Consider the following 24,814-nt stretch of genomic DNA (forward strand, 5'->3'; position numbering starts at 1 on the left):
AAATACATTATTAGTATAGTATATTAGTATATCTCATGTAATTAGTATATTAGTATATCGCTATTAACCTATTTCACATTGAATTTTCATCGATGTTAAGCCTAACAAAAATTTTTTTAAAATAATAATCATCACTATTGTATCGTTAAAAATAAGAAAATTAAGCCTCGTTTAAATACTGGCTCCCTTTCATGGTCGAGCCATGTTGCCAGCTAAAACACATAAAAATACTATTAAAGTAGCCAAGACATAGCCAAATATTGTATCACCACATCACTAGCGGACATTTGAATTTGCCGACTAGAACAGTCGGTTAACCAATGTGATGGTTAATCGGGGGTCGGATAATTGATGCTCTACTGTATTTGGATAAGGAACTATTTGTGTCTAAGGTTATGTGCTCACCAAGTTTTGTTTGAATTGGATACCTGAATGTTTGGCCCTCTCCTTGTAAGTGATAGTTTAACATGTTACTTTTACTTCCCAGACACCAAACTGATAAGGCTATTAGTACCTGCATTAAGTAGTAAGTAAAACTGATGGTGATAAATAATTTGAAGTGGCAAAAAAATTAAAAACTGGCAAATTGGTGGCAGTATTTTTAAATTTTCCAGAGAGATTCCTGCAAGTGATATAACTTTATAACACTATGTACAAATTTTTGTTGTAATATAGTTAAAAATGAAATTCATAATTTAATATTCATAGTTAATAATAAATTCATAATTTATGTCAATAGGTACTGAACATATGCAATGAAATTATGGATGAAGCTATTCCAACACTAAGAGCAAATAGGGATTACAGAGTGAAATTTCCTGATGAAATGCTTCATGAAAATCTTGCTGGTCAGCTATGGTTTGGTGCTGAAGTAAGTAATTAAAATTAATTTTCTGTATTCAAATATACTGTTGAAAATTTATTAATTCATAGATGTTTAAAAAATAGAAGAAACTATAAACATCTTCATTATGTCCTTTCACACACCTCAGGAACATAACTGTTTTTTTCAGTGAAGTTGACTTTTTATTAGAGGCCACTTATTCACTGTAATATGCAAAAAACATTAAAAAAATTCCAGAGTTTAACAAAAAACACTTAAAAAATTCCAGAGTTAATGTGTGGCAACTACATTCAAATTCAAATTTTCTTAGAATAGTCTATTAAATTTTAATAATTAAGTTATTAATTATTAACTTTATAATATATACATCACAAAAAGTTTTGCACCATCCTAATTTTGGAAAACAGTGAAAAGAAGTTCAAAAAATGATACTGTGCTTTAAAAAAGGGATTATGTAATGACTTTATCATCATAAAAACAAAAGCTTGTAAAACAAAAGACATTATCTCCAGTGTCTACAATGTTTTCAAATTATGATACAGTGGTTTCAATACTCTACCACAATGTTCCGCAACCTTTTTCTACTTGTGGCACACCCATGACTCAATACGACACACCAAAATGTTATTCCCCTCAAAAACATAAGATACTATTAATAGAATTACGTAATGCCACTAACCTATTATTATTAAACAGACATCAACACTTGTGAGCAAATTTATTTTACATATAATTTTGTAGAATACATAAAAATGCATGACTTGTGATAAAGAATAAACAAACATCATCTTATTTCATCAGTGCTGCAGCAGAGAATGAAATACAAGCATAAGAAACACAACAACTTTGATAAAAATATGTAAATAAAACTTGAAATTAACAGAATATGTAAAAGTTCACATCACATCTTTCACCATGTGACAGCACACTGGTTACAAGAACACTGCTTTACCACACCATCTCTGGGGTTTTCAATGCTGAACTCATCCATGGTATGCTCAGTCAGTTCACCTAGATAATGCTGGTCTATCCTTGCTCATTCAGTAATAGCAACCTCCTGGAGTTCTTGAAGTGTCTGTGATGATGTATGGAATCTCATGGTTTGTTTCAGCCTGTCCCAGTATGCTTGATGGAATCGTGACTGGAGATTGTGTAGATCATTTTGTCCAATCTTTTGTGTGTGGTTCACAAGATATTTGCAATGACATCTTAGTAATATTATATCACTTGCAATGACATCAATGTTATCATCTTAAAAGATGAAACATTGCTTTATATTGATAAAAAATTCTAGGACAAATATATGATCAAAAATATTAAAAATTCTGTGCAATAGAAGAAACACTCATTCAAAATTGTAATGATTGTTTTTTTTAATTTAATTTTCAGTTATCATAATTCAGAGCTCTATTTGATAATCCATTTCCTTTCTACAAATATATTAGTAAGAATCAAACATAATTCTTCATTGTAACTTATAGATATATAGAGGTGTGTGTGTTAACTAGTTTCTTTAATAAAAGAGTGAATCATTTAAATAATGATGCAATATTTTTATGTTTTTTGTTATATTTTTCTTTTTCAAAGCATTAAAAACTATTTGATCAGTTAATTTAAATTCATATTATGCAGTCTTTTTAAGTTGTTGTTTTATTAAATAATTGATATCATTTGAAATAATAGAATAATAATCTTTTTAGGAAAAGTTTCTGTGTATGTATATTTTACTTTTTAAAAGTAACAATCAACCAACCAACAGCTGAAATAATTCAGCTGTTGGTTGGTTGATCATTAATTATACATCGGGCTATTAGGATGTTGATGTATTTTAAAAGTAACTACTATATTGTTTCTATTAGGAGTTCACTGAACTCAAAACATTTTCAATATATGGGCTTCTCTTAACATTATTATTTAGTTTATATTAGTTTTCCTGGTTTTAAGGTAATGCTCTATAAGAAAGCATCATTATATTGTGATTGTGTGTTTTTTTAGTGGAGAAATTACTAAAAATTTGGTTTTTGACTACTGCTATAGTTATATTAAAATGTATTGTGGAGCAATTGCTCCATAATACATTTAAGCTAGTGCTAAAGATTTTAGTAATGATTAGAGAAAAGGCAATTGCTAATATTTAAAAAAAATTTGTCAGAATGTGCTGCTTACTGTAAATTAAATTACTGATTTCTCAATAAGAAAAATATGTGAGTAGGCTGCTTTTATTTGGACAGTTTTAATCAGAAACAGAAAAAGATGTGGAATGGCTTCTTAATAGGAGCATTAACATAGACTATTTTTGTTTAATTTATGTTATATTTATTTATATAAAGATTTATTGAAATGATAACAGCTATATTACATATACAGTATCTTTATCTTTACTCAATTTGTGAAATTAAAATGTACAGTATTTCTTTCAGTGTTTGGCAGCTGGTTCGAATGTAGCTAACAGAGAAGAAGATAGTGAAGAAATTCGTCCTCTTGCAAAAGCAGTCACTAAATCATTAGATGATGTTCGAAATCTTCTTAGAGATCAATGCTTACGAAATTCTCAAATTTATTCAGACAAAGTAAGTTTTTTTAATTTGATTGTATTTTTTTACTAGTATATGGTTAATTTTGACTTCATTTTATAATATTGAAATTATTCTGTTTGAATGAAAAAGAATAATATCAAGTTTTTTATTTTAGACATGAACAGTTTTTAGTATTGATCAGTTATTGATTAAAGTTTTATAATTAGTGTTAACTGATATCATCAATACCAAATAGTTGCTTATGATGTCAAATAATTAATTTTCTCACTTTTACTTTTACTTGAAAATTGATGGTGATTCTAATATATTTGATTTCTTATAATATCTTTTGAAATTATTTCAATTCTTAAGTAAATAAATTTAATGATTCTATAGTACATAAGTAATGTTTAACAGAGCCCATCTGTTGTGAGAAATATATTAGACTAGCAGATGAGTCGGTGTTACCCGGGCAAAAGGTAACAACAACAACAAAGGTTGAAGATTATTAGATTATTTGTGGCGTAATAAACACTAGTATTGTGTTTTATTCTAAAGACACATGGCAAATTTTGCCATGTGTCTTTAGAATAAAACACAATACTAGTGTTTATTATGCCACAAATATAAAACAGGACACGATTTCAAAAAGGAAAATTATTAGATTAATTCATACTTCTAATCTTTCTATTATATTATAGTATTTCATTTATATTTACAAAGGTTTATTGCACAGAGTAACCAATCTAACACATTTAAAAAATTCTTTAAATTGTGTACAGTAGATGAATAAAGAACCCTCACATAAAATAATATAATCTTTGTAGTTATATAAATCAAACACTATAATATAACAAACATTAAAACGAAAACTATAAAAAGAGTTTGGTTATTTTAGCCTACCATTGTCATGTTTATTGCAATACTCAGATGGTACAAAATGGCACAATCTCGTTGGTCAAGTAGGCACCAATTGAAAATATATCTTAAAAAATTTAAGATATCATATTTTTTCCTAATTTTAGCTCTGAGAAACTGTACCATTCACAGCCAAATATCAAATGGTAATCTGCCAACCAATCAAATTTCATGTAAAATGGATCATATATTTAAACTCAGCACTCTCGAAATCCACTTAAAACATATTTTACGCTTGCCGGTAACTTTGTATTATACACATTTCCTATTCGAATGCCACCATACTGCTTGTCAAATAGAAAAGAGACTGTTGCAGAAGGAGGTTGAAGTAATTCAATCAAAAGTAGTCATTGACTGCCTCCCAAAAGAGAAGATGGTCGACGACTACTCATTAATACTGATCTACTATTAATAATTGAAAAGTGATCCATATTGGGTAGATTGTGATGGCCGTGCATGTGATGGAAGTTGTTAACCTTAACATCTGAAAGACTTCATATGATTTGTTCAAGACTGCTTATTAATCAATACTAAAAGACTTACTATGACATCTTTGTGAACATGCAGCCCAAGTTTATTACTTCCAAACGTTTTTGATCATGTTAAATGACCTTTCTCAAGAAAAAGAAAAAAAGTTTATTACTTCCAAATTTATTACCTCCAAAAACTTTTGGAGGTAATAAACTTGGGCTGCACATTCACAAGGTGTCACAGTAAGTCTTTTAGTATTCATATGATTTGTTTAAATAAAAAAACTTGTAAAAATGTGATAATAAAGTGTTTATATTTTTGCAACAAACTGTACAAACTACATGTTCTCGTAACTATTGCTTTTATAGAAAAATTTTTGGGCTGCAATTTGAAAAAATTGTAGACCTATAAATTCCAACTTGTGTCTCTTGTCTAGCTGTGTGTCTGTCTGTCCTCCCTTAATCTCAAGAATGGTGTTAGATAAATGAAAGTTGAGACCAGATATGCTTAGGAATAGGAGGCCCAGATTAACTATATATGAACTTCTGATGCAAACTGGAAGTCACATTACATCAATTTAAAGTTTTTCCCTGAACAGAGTTAGATAGATAACCAGCACAACTCTATTGCTAACAGGAAAATTATGAAGTACAGGAGCAAGACACCACTAAAGGAATTGAGAACATTGTGATGAAAAGTTGCAGCCTGGCCTTGTGACAATGTCAAAATGAATAATCACTCATTAGAATTAATTTGATTTATTTGGTTAGGCCCTTAGTTAGCCACAGTGCTCTTCAAACTTCGTCAATTTAAGGAACCCTTATGAGTATAAAATTATTTTGTGGAACCCAGGATCATAAACAATAGAATACTCACAATTTAGTACATATATAGAGAAAAACATTTTAATATTCTTTTATTATATTATAATAAAAGTTAAAAAAGTATTACAAAATAAAATTAATATGTACAAATAAAATGTTCAATTCTAATGACTGAGATGAGCTTGCTTTATTTTGCACAAAACTTTAAAGTCAGGTTTTATTATTGTTATTTGTAAATGTATTCCATGTTCAGCATCCAATTTATTTCTGTATTTTGTTTTTGTTCTGACATATGTTGAAAATGACTTCTTGCACAAATATGTTGTAACAAAGGGCATAAGGCTTTTATAGCTTTAGCAAAAATTTCAGGATATTCCATGTAAATTTTTAACCAAAAATCAAGATCTTCTCATTCATATCAGCATTTTAATGTAGAATCTGTTGATAGTTCAATTAGTTGTTCATGTTCTATCAGTAATAAATTCTGATTATTATTAAAATTTGGAAATGGATATTTTATCCAGTTATGCAACTCTTCTTGCTGAGGAAAGTAATCCCTGATAGTGGTTTTAAGTTGTAAATATGCTCCTGAATCATGTCTTTAACATCTTTATTCAAATTTATTTCATTTTCATTAGAAAATCACTTAGCTGTTCAAAACATTGCATATTATTATTTTTTACATGAGATTCCCACAAATTAATTTAAAATTACAGGTATACCTCGCCTTACGTCGGTAATTGGTTCCAGGAAAACGACTTAAGTCGAAAAACGACGTAAGTCGAATTTACTTGTCTCCGAATCTACTTGTCACTAGGAAAAACCATAAATTACTATTCCCAGTTCTGTATTTTATTTATTAATGCATTTTTAATAATATATGGTTAATAAGAATCTATTTTAAGCTTACAAACAAACAAATTTTAGTTTTTAATAGAGTACAGAAAAAAGTAATCTAAATTTACAAATGCATGTACTGTACTGTAAATACAGTAATACTTGTAAATGTATATATTTTAATATGATTTTATGTGCTTTAAACGTTTTTCTAGTGATATTACGACTTCAATATTTGTGGCGGACGGACGTAAAGTCGAATAAAATGACTTAAACTTGATTTTTATTTTTCTGTATACTTTTTTGACAAACGACGTATAATCGGGAATGACATAACTCGAAACGACGTAAGTCGAGGTATACCTGTAAAGCAGTGATTTTTATCATTCAGTCTAATAATATTAACTTTAAGGGCTTGAAGAGATTTATTAAATTCATTTAAAGTTGTAAATATATCTGCCAAATATGCCAATAGCTTTAACCATATTTCATCATTTAAATTTTGAGCATATTTGTGTTTATGATCACTTAAAAATATTCTAATTTCATCTTTTAATTTGGAAAATTGATTTAAGTTGAAAATCTCTGTTGTTCTGGTTCTCTTCAGATCAGCTATGCATTCCTGTGTCTTTTTGGACTGCAAATTGCAGACCTATATATTCTCACTGTCATCCATCTGTCACTCTGGCAGTCCAAAGGCTGATTGATCAGCTTCTTGTTAATCTTGAGTATGGAATCAGATAGTTGAAAATTCAGATCAAATATGGAAAGCTTAAGGCCAGATGCATGATTAACTATATACGAACTTATGGTTTGGACCTGAAGTCATATGATTTAAACTAAAAATTTACTCAGGAATGGAGTCAGATAGATGACCTACACCCAATCATACTATTACACCAACAACCGTAAACTTGTTTCTGTAGAAGTGTTCACTTTTTTGCTAACAGAAATTTAGAATTCTTGTCCTGGTTTTGCATAATAAATTTTTTATGTACTTTTACAATCCAGTAAATAAAAAAACAGCTTCATTCAGGGTCATTGCAAATTGGGATTTGTATCCTGACAGATGGTTTCATAAAGCTTATGGCAATTTCCAGTGTATTTTCAATTCTTTTGATAATATTAGCTACAGTTGACCTGGAAATGCTTGTCTTTTCCTCAGAAGCTTCTTCACAATATTTTGAATTGAGAGGCCATCTTTGAAAAGTTTTAACTTCTTTATCTATTTCAAAATCAACTTTTTTATTCATGTTGAGATTTATTTCAGCTAGTGAATGTTCTACAACATTTGCCTTAGTTGTATTACTTTAAACAGTAACATCAATAATAATGGGGAAGAAATGTTAAAAAATAATAAAAGAATCTTAATTAAAGATGAAATAATTCTAATCCATTTTAAAAAAGTGACTATATTTAAAAATAGTAGAATTTCTACACTGGAGTATTGTAAAATGCACATATGTACTTATAAGCCTTTTACTGGTGTGCATCTCAGAACAAACTATATAATAAAGTTACAGTTGTTTTCAAACTGTTACAGTTTTTCTTCAGGTAATTTGAACTTCCTAATGGAATGTACTTCAGTTCAAAGTTGTTATGAAATATAATCCAGAACATTGTCCCGAGTGAACCGATGACATCATTACAGACGCTTAGTCATTGCTTAATAACCTGAAAACGTTCTTATGTTATTAAAGAATTTTGCTGGACTTTTGAATGGTTTTTTATATTTTTAATGTAAATTTTACTTTTTTTTATCAGGAAAATTTTATAAACAAATAATTATCTAGTGCTTTAATATAGAAAGTTTCATTTTGTAAACAAAATTAAACTTTCTATATTAAATAGATAATAATTATTAAACTTATATTAATCAGTGTCAGGAATAGAGTTTGTTGAATAATAGAGCATAGAAGTTTATTTTTTAACTAAATTTTGTTTTATAATATACTGTATTTATCTGCTGGGTGATCGTAATTAAAGAATGCCTATTTCAATGCTATCTATAGAGATTTTTAGCAGTCTAAATGAAACAAATCTGGTATGGTGTCATTCCAGAACATACATAAGACATTTCCGTTTTAAAAATTATTACCAAAACTTCCCACTATGGCATTTTTGCACTACAGGTAATGAAAAAGCAGTTTCATTTGCAAAAGTACACCTTTTCCAGCCAACATTTAGGTATAAAAGTGGTCAAAACTGTTGAATATTGTTCTTATCATCAACAATGGCCATCATTTTGTTGGAATGCCACATTTCTTGCAAAGCTATGTTATGAAAATGATGGAAATGTTGCAGCTGCACTTCAGTAATTTCACCATTACAAGAATGTATGTCAATGACCATTGACTCCACCAGCTCAGAAGAATGATCACTTGTTTCAAAGAAACTGGACATTAAGGAGTTCAACCTGGTTGAAGATGCAAACCTATTACTTCATAAGTTGTTGAAGATGTTACAACAGCTATTGTTAAACAGTCAGTGAATAATGTTATAGGTTCCACTAGTACTTGTTAAGTGTCAGTACCTTTCACAATGCATAATGTGAAAGGTACTGACATTATGCATATTAGTGCATTGTTATCTGTATAGGATCAATCACAACCAACAGTTGCTTACTGCCAACAGGGAAACCTGACTGACTGACTTTTATGTTGACCTTCCTTTCCAGAAGGGAAGATTTTTTGGAGTAAAGATACACATTTTCACCTCAGTGGAACAATAAACATTTATAACAGTCATATGTTGGCCAGAAAAGACATGCATGTTTTCCAGCAGATTCTGTTGCATTTGCCTAAAGTTACAGCTTGGTGTGGATTTGTAACACACATATTCACGTTTTATCCTTGGATCATTCTTCTTTGAAGAATGTAGTCCCAGAGGGCTTGTTCTAGGACTATCTTCTTCATTGAGACATGTTCTGTGATGACTCAGAGATATCAACAAATGATCAACACCTTTGTCATACCTCAACTGCAACAGCAGCAATGCACTGACTCAACCACTTTCATGCCTCCACATACTGGATTCTGTGTATAACAGTTTTTACAACAACATTTCACTAATAACAAATGATTAGTCATGTATTCCCTACTGCTTGACCATCTCCTTTACTGGATCTTAATTTGTGTAATTGTTGGTTATGGGTACACTAAAAATGTATAGTTTATTGAGTATATGTTGCAAATTTCACAGCCTTGAAAGGCAGATCACACTTTATATGAGAAGCATCACAGAGATCAGTTATGTTCAGCCATTGAACATACTGTTCGTTGCTTTTAGGTTTTACATCTTCAGAATTGGGACCACATTGAGCAGTAACTCCTGCATTGCTAAGGTCTCTGTATAGCATGTGTGTACAAATAAAATGTTTGTTGCTTGCAGTACCAAAAGTGCAATAGTGGATTAGTGGTGAGTTTCTTACAGAAGACAATTCTGTAAAATAAATTTTTGTATGTCCTGAAATATCACCATATTAGATTTGATTGCATTTGGATGACTAAATATCTTTATAGACAGTGTTGATAGGAGTATTTTAATTATAATCAATTGGCAGTACATTACTATTATTTTCTCAATATTCAATGGATAAAATATATATATAAAAAAGTGAAAAAAATTAATTTTTAGGACAATGTTTAACTCAAAATATTTAAACATTTTTAAATCTGTTCATTTATTTATAAAAAATTGTCAAAAATTAAATAAAATCATTGTTGAAAATAACAATAATTATACTAAGCAATGTATTATACAAAATATTTTTAATGATTTTTTTTAATTAGATTATTTATGTTTCATCAGTTGAAAAACAAGAAGATATATGAGGCATGTTTTTTAAGTAAGTACCGTTTTAAAATAGGACCACTGCAGTGCTATGGTTGGTGTTCCACAAATGTGTGCTGAGTACCTCATCTGTTGGTTAGCCATAGATGCAATTATGGAAGCATTCATTTGTTTTATGTTTGTTTGTGTGTGCTTAAAATGCCTCAGACATTTGAAAATCCCACCGATTGAGAAGTACGCACACTGATTCATTTTTTTAATGCAAAAGACATGAAAGTGGCTGACATTCATTGGCAGGTTAGTGAGATGTATGGAAAAATTGTTATGAGTGATGGAGTGGTAAGAAAATTGGTTAGAGAATTTAAAGATAGCGGTACTATGTCCATGATGAGGAGCGTAGTGGGCGACCATCTGTCATTACTGAAGACTTGGTGCAAAAAGTTGTTGCAAAAGTGCAAGAAAACAGACGCTTTATGATTTTGTCATCCAAAACAAAAAGCGGGGCCAGCTCAGTAAGGGGATTGTTTTGCTTCATGACAGTGCCCATCCACATGTGGCTCAACGAACTCGAAATCTTATCACATCATATGGCTGGGAACAACTTGGTTACCCTACGTATAGCCCTGATCTAGTGACTAGTGACTACCACTTGTTCCTCACTTGAAAAAGGCATCTAGTCAGCACTATGACAATGATGTCAAAACGCCGTGCTGCAGTGGTTGGCAAATCAGGTGGCAGGTGTCTATGAGGATGGAATTCAGATGCTAGTTGTACGATATGAAAAGTGCCTTCATACTGGAGGAAATTATGTTGAAAAGTAGATTAAAGTACAGGATTTCATGTAAGAATAAAATTATTTTTAAAAATGCAGTTGTGTTTTTTTAATATCAAAACGATACTTACTTAAAAAAACATGTCTTGTATATAGATAGGATTATTGTGGTAATGTTGCTTATCAATTTAATCAATTTATCTTGTTTATATTTTAGATATAATTTGATAAAACTTATTAGTTATAAACTAATCAAATTTATAATAAAATTTGTTTATTATTAAAAGCTAATTTTATAAAATTAAATTTTGTTAATGCTCTTAAGCTGATGTGTATCTTTAAAATTAAATATTTGGCAATAAGACAATGTTCATTAAATTTTATAAAAGTTAAAAGTATTTCAATTACAAAATTTTTATATTTGTAGCTTAAAGAGTCTTTGGAAATATTTGACAGGCTGTTTGCAGAGTTTGAATTAAGGTATGAAATTATGTTATAAAATAATTTTAATACTTGATTGTTTCTTTTTCTCTTTTTTTGTTCTTTAGAGATAAGCACAAAATTGCTATGTAGAACTTATCATACAGGAACACTTTTTGATGAATAATATAGACTTTATTTTGTACAACAGAAATGAATTTTAGACTATTTGGCCTTCTTCAATCCTTATTGTATAATTTGATAAAGCTGCAGAATAAATTACAGTAAAATTAACAACTATATCTTACATACATGTAAAACTCACAAAAATTAAAATTACCTAATATAATAGTTACTCTAGCAATCACTATTAAATAAGTATTTTAAAATAAAGGGGGTAAAACAAGTAAAGCTAAAATAAACTTAAAAAATAAGTAAATAAAATTATTAATAAAATAACTATAAAATATTATTTAAATGTAATAAAAAGGCTATGCCTGTAAAACAGATAAGTTAAAACTTGTTGAAAAAAGGGGAAAACACATAAAAACGATAAAAATTAATCAATAAAAATCACTAAAATAAAAGGTGTAAAATGCTTCACTGTACATTTATCAGGTAAATTGTCATATGGTAAATCCTGATTTTATACAATTACCTGTATGACAATCTACTTGTATTAAAAACTTTTTGATTAAATTACAAAATTAATTAAAATGTGGTTAATTAATTTATTTTGCATTTTAGGTTCCAAATATCAAAAGATGATTTTGGCACTTATATACTATTGATAATTATAATATTAACTTAAAAATATCTTATTTAAATGCAGAATATAACTTAATTAAGAAGTTTATTAAACTTACAGATACGTTCGCATTATGGTTCCAATTAAAACTTTGAAAGAATGTCATCTTCAACAAGAAATTATTGTTTTATTTTCTGAAACACTTCAAAGGTAAACAATCAGTTTTTTAAAAATTATTTTCATTAAATCTAATATTTTCAAAAAGGAAAAGATTTACATAATTATATTGCAAGAAATGTTTATATAGAAAAATGGGTTAAAGTGTACCTAGGTAATCCCAATGGTGGCACTTCCAACTGTTCATGCTCCTGATGGACTCCTTGCAGAGGGGAGCCACCGGCAGGCCGCCAACTGTTTAACTTCACTTGTTATTGATTCACAATAGTTCTTGAACAAAATTAAAAAAAAAGGAAACATCTACTAAAAATATAGTTAATGTAATCTAACCTAACCAGGTTACCTAGGGTACACTTTAACTGAAAAATGTATTTAAACTATAATTAAGAATATATTAAAATATAGCATTATTCTAAAAGTTTTAGTTGTCTTTTGATAAATAGAAATTATAAGACATCCAAAATATTTAAATCTAAAAGTAATGTATTTGATTTAAATTAATATTTGTAATTTCAGATACTTATAAATGAATTTGTAAATAGATTTTGTAAAAATCAGAATTTATAAAGTATTTTGCATAAATATTTTATCTGATACACAGTCCTTTTATAATGAAATATGTTAATATTTTCAGAGCATTAAGAATTAATCTTTTCACACAAGATATGGTAGATGATTGTGATCCCTCCCTCATGTTTACTGTTCCAAGATTAGCTATTGTATGGTGAGTAAAATTTTTCTTATTAATAATCAAGAATTTTTTGTATTAATAAATCATTTTTATTAATAATTTTGTAAATTAAAATGTAGTGTATTTACTACATTTAAAAATACTATATTCTGTATTTAAAATAATGTTACTTTTAATGAATTAATTAATAGTAACAAAATATAAAAATATAGAAAAAACTATATAACTGTAATTGAAATTATGTATATTTTTTTTAATTATTATCTTATCATCAGTGAACATTTTAACTGTTTATATAATATTGCAAAGGCATAGCCTCTAATGAAAAGTTTTCTCTATGAAAGATGACTGTTTTGTTCCTGATGATCGGACATGACAAAACTAAAGAAGATTTAGTTTCTTCTGTATTTTTAAATTGTATGTAAAAGTATCATCTGCCATTTTAAATGTAACAGTTAGTAATTTTAATTCTGTTTAATAAATTAGTTTTGGAAATATTTTTTTAAAATTGACTATTTTACAATCTACAATGTATTTTAAATTAATAATGTTATAAAGTAGAAGATTAACTTCTTTTAGTGTAGGTTTGTTTGTTTACTTAGTATTTTTGGACTGCAATTTGAAAAAATTGTAGACCTATAAATTTCCATTGTCATCCATCCATTCATTCATCTGTTCATCTGTCCTTCCTTAATTTTGAGAATGGAGTTAGATAGATGAAATCTGAAATCAGATATGGAAACCTTAGGGGCAGGAGGCTCCAATTAACTGTTTACAAACATCTGATGCAAACCAGAAGTCACATTATTTTAATTCAAAATTTTTCCTTGAAAAGTATTAGATAGATGATCGGCACGACTACTGTTAAAGGAAAAGTGTGATGTACAGGGGTAAGCCACTACTAATTTGAGGTAGTGAGCATATATTTTAAATTAAATAAATTAAAAATGTGATTAAAAATTGCAGCCCAGCATTGTAACAATATCACAATAAATAATTTCTCATTGACAGTACTTTGCTTACATTCTCACAATTAATCAAAAAAACACACTTTTAAAAAATCCAGCAAGGAAATTTATTAAATAACATTTTTGATCAATTTAACTGATCTTCTTTAGTTATGATAAAATAGAATGTGAAAATAGAATGTAAATACAAAAATTTTTAAATAAATGATAGCAAGTATTCTAAAATAAATAAATAACCAAAATTGTAGTTGAGATTAATAAATAACTACAGAAATAAAATAAACAATAAAAAGTAAAATAGACGAACATTACAATCATATACTGGAACTTGTGCATCTTGTATGTTATACATCATTCTTTGAATTGGAGAACAAGGTATACTTACAAGGAAGAGGCATACCTATGGGGTGCAATACTTTGTGAACTTGTGGTGTGACAATTAGAAAACAACATTCTACCCAAATTCCAACACCTCATTATCTTGTATGCTGGATATGTTGACGATATCTTCATCTTGTGGCAGAGAAAACCAAACCTGCATAACTTTTTAAAAGTGATCAATGATAACCCCTACAGATTATTCCTACAATTAGACCAGGAGTGTGAAACAATGGTAAACTTTTTGGACATTTCCATCTTACGCAAATGTGAGATAAGCAGTGGGTCAGGGGTTAATCTTGTACTGACCACTTAATCTGCACAGGGTGGTGAAGCCCGATCGCAGAGTCGTTTGGATGGCTAGGAGGGCAAAACAAGTGGGGAGTGCGTCGGTAAGTTGACAGGTTTCCTTGGAGAGACAGTAGACAGGTTTAACAAATAACAAAATAAAGGTTTATTCTATAACTAAAGTTAATTTACAGTATACATAAGGAAGTTACAGATTTAATGCTTAAATGCGGATAACACAAATCTATAACGGCAATCTAACTATTCACTATGCTGCGTGAGAGAGTTTACAAAGGCTCTAGAGTGAGAGATCTAGAGTTATATTTTCAGTCAGGTATACCTTATGTTGGATGACAGTATGCGACAATCATTCTGGATATGGAAGCTGGCTGGCTGTCACAGGCTTCTCCTCGGACAGGACCGGGACGGGAGACACTGTACTCAGACCTTCCTGATGATTGTACAGAGGGACGATCGCCCTGAACTTCCTGTGACGATCATTGTTGGCACTGAGCCAACAGGTCATTTACTCGTTATGATGACCAATTAGCATGCGCCTGTTGACTAATTAACAAACAGACGATGACTTGCCTTTCTTCCTTCCTACCTTGTCGATGTGTAAAATTCGACATCCAATCTATTTCTGTTATAACATGCGATAATTTTTTTTCATCCTCTAGTGTAAAAATATGTTAAACTCAAAAATTTACACCCTCAAAACACTCGGGCTCACACAAATATGGCAAAATTTGACCAAGGTATACAAGAAACCATGTTTTCAATCCATTTTAATTTCACATAACTGTGTTGATTCTTTCCACATCAAATTTGCAGCTTTTAGATCCTTGATAAGAAGGGCATATACACATGGGACATATACATATGGGACACCATAACAGAGCTGAATTAAATCTTAAAGATTGCAGAGCAACAAGGTTTTCTGATAGAAATGATTCAGAAGTTGATCACAACCTTTCAAACATCAAAACATCAGCATACGTTGGTAGACCAGAAACAAAAAGTAGTTTAAAATTATATCACATTTTTAAGAAGGACACATAAGAAAGTGGCCAGAGCTAATAATGTCAAGGTTGTATATCGATGTAATCCAATGATATTCAGAATTTTAAGGAATGATAAGAAACCATATAACTTGTTAGGTGTATTAAATACTTGGCTTGAATGTCATGCCAACAGATAACTCAATCAAAAACTTTAGACTAGGAGGTGTTAAAGAGAATTAATAGAAATATTTTAATCTTGCAAGTGCTTTCAATGTAAATATGTACGTCATCTTCAGGGAATTCAAAATTGAATAGTAAAGAAATTGAAATTGAAAAGACAACATACATATTTACGTTGAAAGCACTTGCAAGATTAAAATATTTCTATTAATTCTCTTTAACGCCTCCTAGTCTGAAGTTTTTGATTGAAACCATATAACTGTAATTTGACTGCAGGGATTTACTCCATCTCGTTAATCGGCCAATGTTTCAAATCAAAACTGGTCTATGTGGGTGCCACTGTGCGTAATTTACAATGACATCTCAAAGAATATAAATACACAATTGATAAAAATCTATTCAGGTTGTGTCAGCGTCACATTATTGAGATAAAAATCTCGATAATAAGACGCTGGCAGCTTACTTGCAAATCAGGATGTACAAGTACAATGGGAGTAGGCAACCATCATCAGACCCACATCTAATATACATCTAATGTGAGATATTTGGAAAAATTGGAGATTTTTAAAGCGCACAAAAAATCCGGTTGCATCAACCCTAGAGATGCAGACAGCTTGTCTACTGCATGGCGGTCCTTTTATGAAAGTTAATTTTATTAAGGGGCATTTATTCGTCTATTCTTCTTTTTATTGTTTATTTTATTTCTGTAGTTATTTATTTATTAATCTCAACTACAGTTTTGGTTATTTATTTATTTTAGAATACTTGCTATCGTTTATTTTAAAATTTTTGTATTTACGTTCTATTTTCATGTTCTGTTTTATCATAACTGAAGATGTTCATTTAAACTGACTGAAAATGTTATTATTTAATAAATTTTGTTGCTGGATTTTTTAAAGTTGTGTTTTTTTATTATAATCTATCCAGTTGATACAAAATATATGGATATTCTCACAATTTGCACATTAAAAAATATGTAAATAACAAATGGGCAACTTTTTAATGTTTCTTACCAAAACCAGCATGTTTCCAAAATTCAAAAACTTAAGTTTAAAAAATTGGCAAAAGAACATGAAATATTATCATTGTATGGATTTGACTGATTGATTAGTGATTTTCAAAATTGTATTTATGAAAGGTTATAGCTAACATTATTTGAATGCTATTTTATTAAGAATAAAACACATTTAAAAATCCAGCAAATAAATATTAATAAAATATAAAAGTTTTTGACCTAGTAATTTTGCTATTTTATTAGCAAGGTTGAGGCCAAAGTTTTAAACGTGGAAACGTGTACGTCAGACATTCAGCACTGCTTTCCTGTAAGCCTAGAAGCTTGACAATGATGTTTGAAAAGTCAGTGGAATCATGCTCAACACTCCAAACATCATTGTCAAACTTCTAGGCTTACAGGAAAGTGGTGCTGAATGTCCGAAGTATACATTTTTGTGTTTAAAACTTCAGCCTCAACTTTGCTATTAATTAGCAAAATTAAAGAATTATTTCTGACTTTTTCACTTTATGTAAGAGATTATATTCGTACTTCTGATTTTCTTGTTTTGTATTTTTTACTCTTTTTTACTCTATACTTCTGATGTTATCCTCATTTTTTCTACTTTTTATAGGTTATCATCTGTATCATCCTCTATATCAGACATGGGCAACCTGAGGACCTCAACTTATGTGCATCCCTTCATGACTTTTTCTGTAGTCAATATTATCAAGATTCTTAAACATATATATGTCCTAAATAATATACAAGAATTTACATTTTTAATAAACAAAAATTTTAAGGCTATAAGTTATTAAATTTGAAGATTTGTTATCTATTAGTATTCACAAATATAGAATATCCTTTATGTAGTATTTCACATATGTTCTGATTTCACAATAAACAGTGTTGTGTGGCCCTTTAGTATAGAAAGATTGTCCATGCCTGCTTTATATTAATATTATATTCTCTTTTTATGTATATTCTGCTAAATTAGTTGATATTACTCCATCTTTGTTGTAGTATATATTGATACAAGTTTTCCTATGTATATCACTTTGTATTTTATTTTGCTTTGCATCATTATTTTATAAAATTCTTGATTTTTTGTTGTTGTTTTTTTATTTTTATTATTTTTTTAAGAGCATCAAATTTAAGATGATACAGTATGTTATGAGGGTAGGTAGCATTGTAAAAGTATTAAAAAAAATATTTACTTGTTTAAAAACTGGTTGTATGTAATGAAAAACATACACAAATATACAGGGTGTCTCAGTTAAACATTTCAGAACTTCTAAGAGGGTGCATCCCGACGACTCAGAATCATATAGCAATGTGGTGTCGGAAATGCTTTCCTGACGCGGTAGATGGCATTGCGTGAAAGTTCCAAGCATTCTTGCAGGGAATTGTTATTTCACACAAAGACGCAGAGTTAGCCGATATGCATTTGGTGTACAGGCCTGCAGATTATAGTGGGCCAGCTGCACAGTGCTTGTGCACGGAACAATATCCGATGAAGCGTATTCCCAGCCATAATTTCTTTGCAAGCCTGCACCAGAGGTTAGCTGTTTCTGTGTACATCACCGCTTCAGGAAAGCATTTCCGACCCTGCATTGCTATATGATTTTGAGTCATTGGGATGCACCCTACCCCTCTTAGAAGTTCTGAAACGTTTAACTGAGACATCCTGTATACACAAAAGTAGTAAAAGGAATAAATTATTTAATGATATGAATGTTCTGTGCATGTATGTGCAATTCAAACCACTTAAAATCTTTGTTTAAATGTGTTTGATTTCTTAACGTTGTTATGTTTGGTATTCGTTAAGCTATACCTGACGATATTCATTAGAAACAAACAAAAAAACATTTATATCATTAAATACAGTGGGTGATCGGTTAACGAACATAATCTGTTCTCAGGCTTTGTTCGCTATCCGAATTGTTCGTTAACCGATTATCGATTTACCATAGGTTTCAATGGAAATTTAATTAATTCGTTCTGGAGACTCCCCAAAATAAAAAATATATACTTTCTTACTACGTTTATTTATATATAATAATAAAAATACATACGTACACAGTCTTGCGTTTTTATTAGTCATGTTTTTTCAGTTTGAAAGGGTTAAAGAATCTGTTTAATGTCGATTGCTTTTCTCTCTTCTTCAGGATTTTTCGTAAGTAATTAATAGCATTGCAATTGTAGAAATCCCCAAGCCTCAACCTGGTTTGGATGCCATTCTAAGACCGTTGTTCTGACATCCTCCCACTTCTTCAAAGGATCTTTAATAACAGATATCGGCATTAATCCTCTTTTTCAGAAGAAAACATATCTCGCCGAGTTTCTTGGTGTTCTTCATTCAAGAGTTCTTGGCGTTCTTCTGTCGTCAGATCCGTTTCAGGTTCCATTATGAACTCTTCGATGTTCTTTATTTCTCAGATGTGATTTTTGTTACTCCTTTAGCTGCTTGAGTCTTCTTGATTATACAGTATTTTTCTTAAATAAGATTGAACTGCGGCCTACTGTAGACCTGTTCACGCCATACTGCCCAGCAACATTAGGCATCTTCTGCCCACTCTCTACCTTTGCTATTATACTCTCACCTTTCGAAAAGAAAAACAGACGCAAAACTTAACGAGTGCCTACCCGACAGTCTCACGAATACATAAAAGAATTATTTTCTCATAAAAGTAAAATGCTGGAATTATAAGGGAGAGTTTTAAAGTTCGGAGGAATACTATCCGATCGGTATATACCGGCTTGAGCGTAGATTTCAACGTCTCCCACACTCCGAAAAGTTTCGAATTGTTGCCCGAAGACAAGGAAAGTCCAATCGGTATTTGATATTTTATGTCGCTTCTTCTTGTGTTTGTTCTGTGGGGTGTTCGTTATCCGATCATGTGTTCGTTGTCCGAACATAAAAATCTTTCGCAAAAGTGTTCGTTAACTGATTTGTTTGTTGTCCGATCTGTTCGTTAACCGATCACCCACTGTAAATTTATTTTTTTTACTGGTTTTTGGTATATTTGTGTGTGTCTTTTAATATTAAAAAAAATATTAGGAAAGAAGATAGAATGAGAATAAGCTGTATCAGAAAATAAAAGGATCAGAATTAGCAAAACTAAAAATAGAATATAATTTGAGTATTAGTTATAATTCTAAACATAATTTGAAGATCATTAATCAGTCATTTAAGCCTATGCACTGATGCTGCTTTTTATTAAAACACATTTTATATATTTATAATCTGTATATATATAAATTGAGTTTTTAAAACAATCAGGTTTTGAGCTTTACAAATAGACTGGGTTTGATAAGACATTTTAATATTATTAAAATTAATAATTGAAATTAATTACTTGTTTTTTAATTGATAAGACATTTTAATAATATTAAAATGTCTTATCAATTAAAAAACAAGTAAATAATTATTTTACATTATTTACTTGTTTTTTTAATTATACATTCTGAGAATAAGAGGAAGGCATTGTAAAAAATGCTAAATAAACAAAAAAATATTTGATTTTCACACTGAAAAACTTTGAATTTCTTTCAATCTGTAGAAAAAAAAATGTTATATTTAATTTTTTCATGTAAATAACTGATATAAATATAAACATTAACTGATATAAACAAAAATTAGACAGTATTCCAGACACAATATTAAGATCCTGAACATCAGGAAATTTCAAACATTATTAATTGATTTGCTATTAATTTAGAATGTACAGCTTTATATCACCGATTAGATTAATATTTTTTGTTTTACTGAAATTGCTTTATAGGATTATGTACTTTTACATTTTAATCAATATTAATTTGAATATTTTATTTATTAATATGTTTTTTTTATTATTATTATAGTGGCTTAATAATATATTCTGATGGACCATTAAATGTTGATAATGGTTGCTCACAAATGTCTTATTTGTTCAAGCCTTTTTATTGTACACTTTATGAAATAAGGTAAGATTGCACTGTAAAAACAAATTATTGTTCAATCTATCATCTTTATATTTATTACATATTAAATGAATTAATATAAATATATATATTTGTTTTAATTAAATTAAATTTCTGTGAATTCTACTTAGAAATATTTATGAAAGTGATTTGAATTTAACTTGACTTATTTAACTGATTAAATCTTTTCATCACAAAAGAAATATACCTTTTTAAGGAAAAAATAAATAAATAATTATATTACTAAGCAAATATCAATATATGTATATTACTAATGAAGTGAGTCTGAGGCTGGAATTAAAAAAGAAACTGCTTTTTTTAATTTCAGCAAATCAGTTTGATGACCAAAAAATTTTTTTTATCTAGATTGATAGATCATTGTCATTTGCTAAATTTTAAAAATTTTATTAAAGTAAATCTTATAATTGTAATTTTTAATGATTTTAAAACTATATTTAAATTTTTTTTTCAGAGAATTGCTTTGGACACTTTCACCTGAAGAACTTAGCATTTTGGAAAGAACATTATGTAGCACAGATGATTTTCATACTGTTAAAACTGAATGTGCAATTGCAAGTGATTATCCTGGTAATAAATTTCAAAATTATGTAAATCTCTTTCTTCAAAATCATCAAAATTGTCAACAGTTTATTTTGGATTTTTATGGTTGTCATGTAAATACCGCACAAAACAATCAGAATTTAGTTGATTCCAGCAATACTACTAAAACTTGGCAGACCGAAGAAGAAAATACAAGAGACAAAAACTGTTTTTCAACAAATAATTCAACATTGGATAATTATAATAGTGATTTGCATTCAACAATAACTTTTGGTTGCTCAGATAATGAACAAAACTTTGTTAATTCAGATATTCCAAATTATTCTCATGTGACGTTTACTGAAACCAGTAATACTGCTCAATGTATATATAGTGAGAATTATTGCAATAACAAGACTGACACTTTGTCAAAACTTGAAAATAGTTTTTCTACTACTTGTACTGATTCCAATTCAAATGATCAATTTTGCAATGAGACAAATCATATTCCTGAAGTAAATGAAAACATTACATGGTCGTCTTCAGATGTTCAATATTGTGAGAGAGATGATCAGCTCAATAATTTATATGCATCATCATTATCCAAGGATGTTCCACCTTACTTTGATACAAATGCTCAATCAAGGAAAAATGAATATGAAAATTACAATGTAAGTAGTTTAAATTTTAATTTTTAATATGTTTTATATCATAAAACAGAGTTCTAGTGCATCTATATTCAGTAATTTTAAACAAACCTTCAAGGTTCCTAAGAAAAGTGCTTTAAAACCTCAGAAGATATTGCAATTAAATATTCATAATTTCATTATCTCAGTGATAGTTAACCATAAATATCTGTCAAATATTAGCATTGATTTTACTAATATTTTGGTGCAGATAAATTGCAAGTGAAAATTTTTCAGTAACATAAAGAGAGATGATGAATATTGCCATTGTTATAGAAACCTACAGACACACTTTGTTATTTTAGTATCACTGAAATGATAGCATTACATTTTAAGTTCTGAGAATTTGTTCAGAAAAAGTGAAGTAATTTAGTGCAATAATTTTGATTTTCAAGAATTTCTGTAAACAACTAAAATTTAATATTTTCGAAATCGTAAAGATATCATTTCTTGCATATAACCCATGGATTATTTGTATTTTAAAGTCAATTTGGAAGTAGGTATAGAATGTGTTCTAGCAATTTTTGTGGATTATATGTAGGAAACTATAGTACAGTAAAATCTCACACTATCTTTCCTGGATATATAACTTTTCACAAAACATCATTCAATTTCTAGGGGTCTTTGAATAAATCTTATTTAAACTATGAAAATTAAACCTATGTCAATCATTTCTCAATTTATTATTTTTTTCATATCTATTGGTGAATTTTTAGTCCTGAAGAATGTTAATTCTGGACTTAGTTTTTAAGAAAGAGCAACACCCCATGCACAAATATTAGAATGCATTGGTACTGGTAACAGTAGTTGATGTTTTGTAGCAAGTGATAATTTGGACTGCATACAATTAGTTTGCATGCATCTTAAATGCAATGAACTGGAAGGGAAGAGTAGTGGTAATGGTGAAGTCAACCCCAACAAGTTGCTAATGGCAAGTTATACTGAAACACTGAAACAAGTCCATAAGTGTTTTTTATATGGTCAATATATCATCAAAAAGACCAAACAAAAAAATAAAACATTTTTATTGTATAAGAAAGAAACATGTCTATATGCTTTTGTGAAAAGTAATTGCTGCTGTTTTTTATATATCAAAGAAAATTTTTCCTTTTTACTTTTGCTTATTTTTATCTTTCAGAAATGTGAGCGCTGATATTTAAAAGATGATGATAATATCTTGCCAATATGATGGAGGAACAGTATTTTGTAATTGACAAGACTATATCTTGTCTTTAAAATTGTGCTGTTTTCAATGGCTGCACACCTTAGAGGTATGAAGGAGTATATGTCAGGAGTTGCAATTTGACACACAGTATTTGGTGCCCAAATCATGTGCACATAAAATAATCCAGACTTGTAGGTAGTCAGGGGACTAAGAACTGGGTCAAAATAAAATACAAAATGCTGAGATTGTTTCCACAAACAGATTTGCGCATGCATTTGCTCATGCTCTCAGTGACATAGTCTCATCCCAAAAATGGCTTCTCCATTTTACTTGTTTGTGCTTGAATTATAGAAACATCTCTAATTAGCTGTAAGCATCATAAAGAGGGTTTTTCCCCTCCTGTGTAAAAATAGAGAAAAAATGAAATTTCTCTTTGATTTGCTAGTTTTTTTATATTATTACTATCAGTTGCACTTCATCAATTCGTATATTATTTTTTCAAATTAAATCCAATTTGTTTTTTTATAAAATTTCTCATCATCCGGATTCAATCTATTATAATAATGTTAATTTCAATTCAGATGACTGGTCATTGAATTCTGTTATTTAGTCAAAAGTCATTGAAATCTGTTATTCATTTTATAAAAATGAATAACAGATTTCAATGACTTTTAAAAACTTCACAAAAAATAGAAAGAAAGCTAAAATTAAAAGTGTATTCCCATTTGCATGAATTTTGCATATTGAGGTGGATGAGAGTCTCTCTAGATAACGACTTTTATGTTGCAATCTCTACTGCAAGACTTTTATGTCTCCAAAGTGTAACAAATGTTAATACCTGTTTTTAGATATGTCATCATTCTAGTTTCTTATTCATAAAGAATATATTATTGTTTTTTTTTTTTAATCTAAGTGATAAAATGTTATAAATAGTCCTGCTTAATATAAATGCTTAATACAGCTTGTTTTCAATATACAGTGGGTGATGGGTTAACAAACATAATTCGTTCCAAGACTTTGTTCGCTATTTGAATTGTTCGTTAACCAATTATCAATATACCATAGGTTTTTATGGAAATTTGATTAATTTGTTCTGGAGATCCCAAAAAATAAAAAAATATACACTTTCAAAAAATAAAAAAAATATATACTTACTACGTTTATTTATATGTAATAATAAAAATACATATATACACAGTCTTGCATTTTTATTAGTCCTGCTTTTTCCATTTGTGGGGGTTAAAGAATCTGTCTAATGTCAATTGCTTTTCTCTCTTCTTCAAGATTTCTCAGAAGTAATTAATAGCATTGTAATTGTAGAGATTCCTATGCCTATAAACCTCAACCTGGTTTGGATGCCATTCTAAGACCGTCATTCTGACATCATTCCACTTCTTCAAAAGATCTTTAGTAGCAGATGTCGACATTGGTCCTCTTTTTTCAGAAGAAAACATATCTCGCCAAGTTTCTTGGTGGTCTTCATTCAAGCATTCTTGGCGTTCTTCTGTCGTCAGATCCATTTCAGGTTCCATTATGAGCACTTCAATGTTCTTTATTTCTCAGATGTGATTTTTGTTACTCCTTAAGCTGCTTGAATCTTCTTGATAATACAGTATGTTTCTTAGATAAGATTGAACTGCG

The 24,814-nt window shown here is 29.3% G+C and overlaps 1 protein-coding gene across 1 annotated transcript in view; it reads left to right on the top strand.

Moving 5' to 3' along the window:
• LOC111625788 (lateral signaling target protein 2 homolog) overlaps nt 1-24,814 on the top strand; it is an 88,709-nt gene that overhangs the window by 29,423 nt on the left and 34,472 nt on the right. Inside the window, exons 3-9 of the mRNA XM_023369006.1 lie at nt 740-871; nt 3,265-3,414; nt 11,402-11,454; nt 12,263-12,352; nt 12,954-13,043; nt 20,684-20,785; nt 21,255-21,993. Coding sequence (XP_023224774.1) covers nt 740-871; nt 3,265-3,414; nt 11,402-11,454; nt 12,263-12,352; nt 12,954-13,043; nt 20,684-20,785; nt 21,255-21,993 — 1,356 coding nt within the window. The remainder of the gene's footprint in view (nt 1-739; nt 872-3,264; nt 3,415-11,401; nt 11,455-12,262; nt 12,353-12,953; nt 13,044-20,683; nt 20,786-21,254; nt 21,994-24,814) is intronic.

The sequence above is a fragment of the Centruroides sculpturatus genome, unplaced genomic scaffold (assembly GCF_000671375.1).
Source record: "Centruroides sculpturatus isolate CEXI.00-Female unplaced genomic scaffold, Cexi_2.0 scaffold355, whole genome shotgun sequence".
Classification (NCBI taxonomy): domain Eukaryota; kingdom Metazoa; phylum Arthropoda; class Arachnida; order Scorpiones; family Buthidae; genus Centruroides; species Centruroides sculpturatus.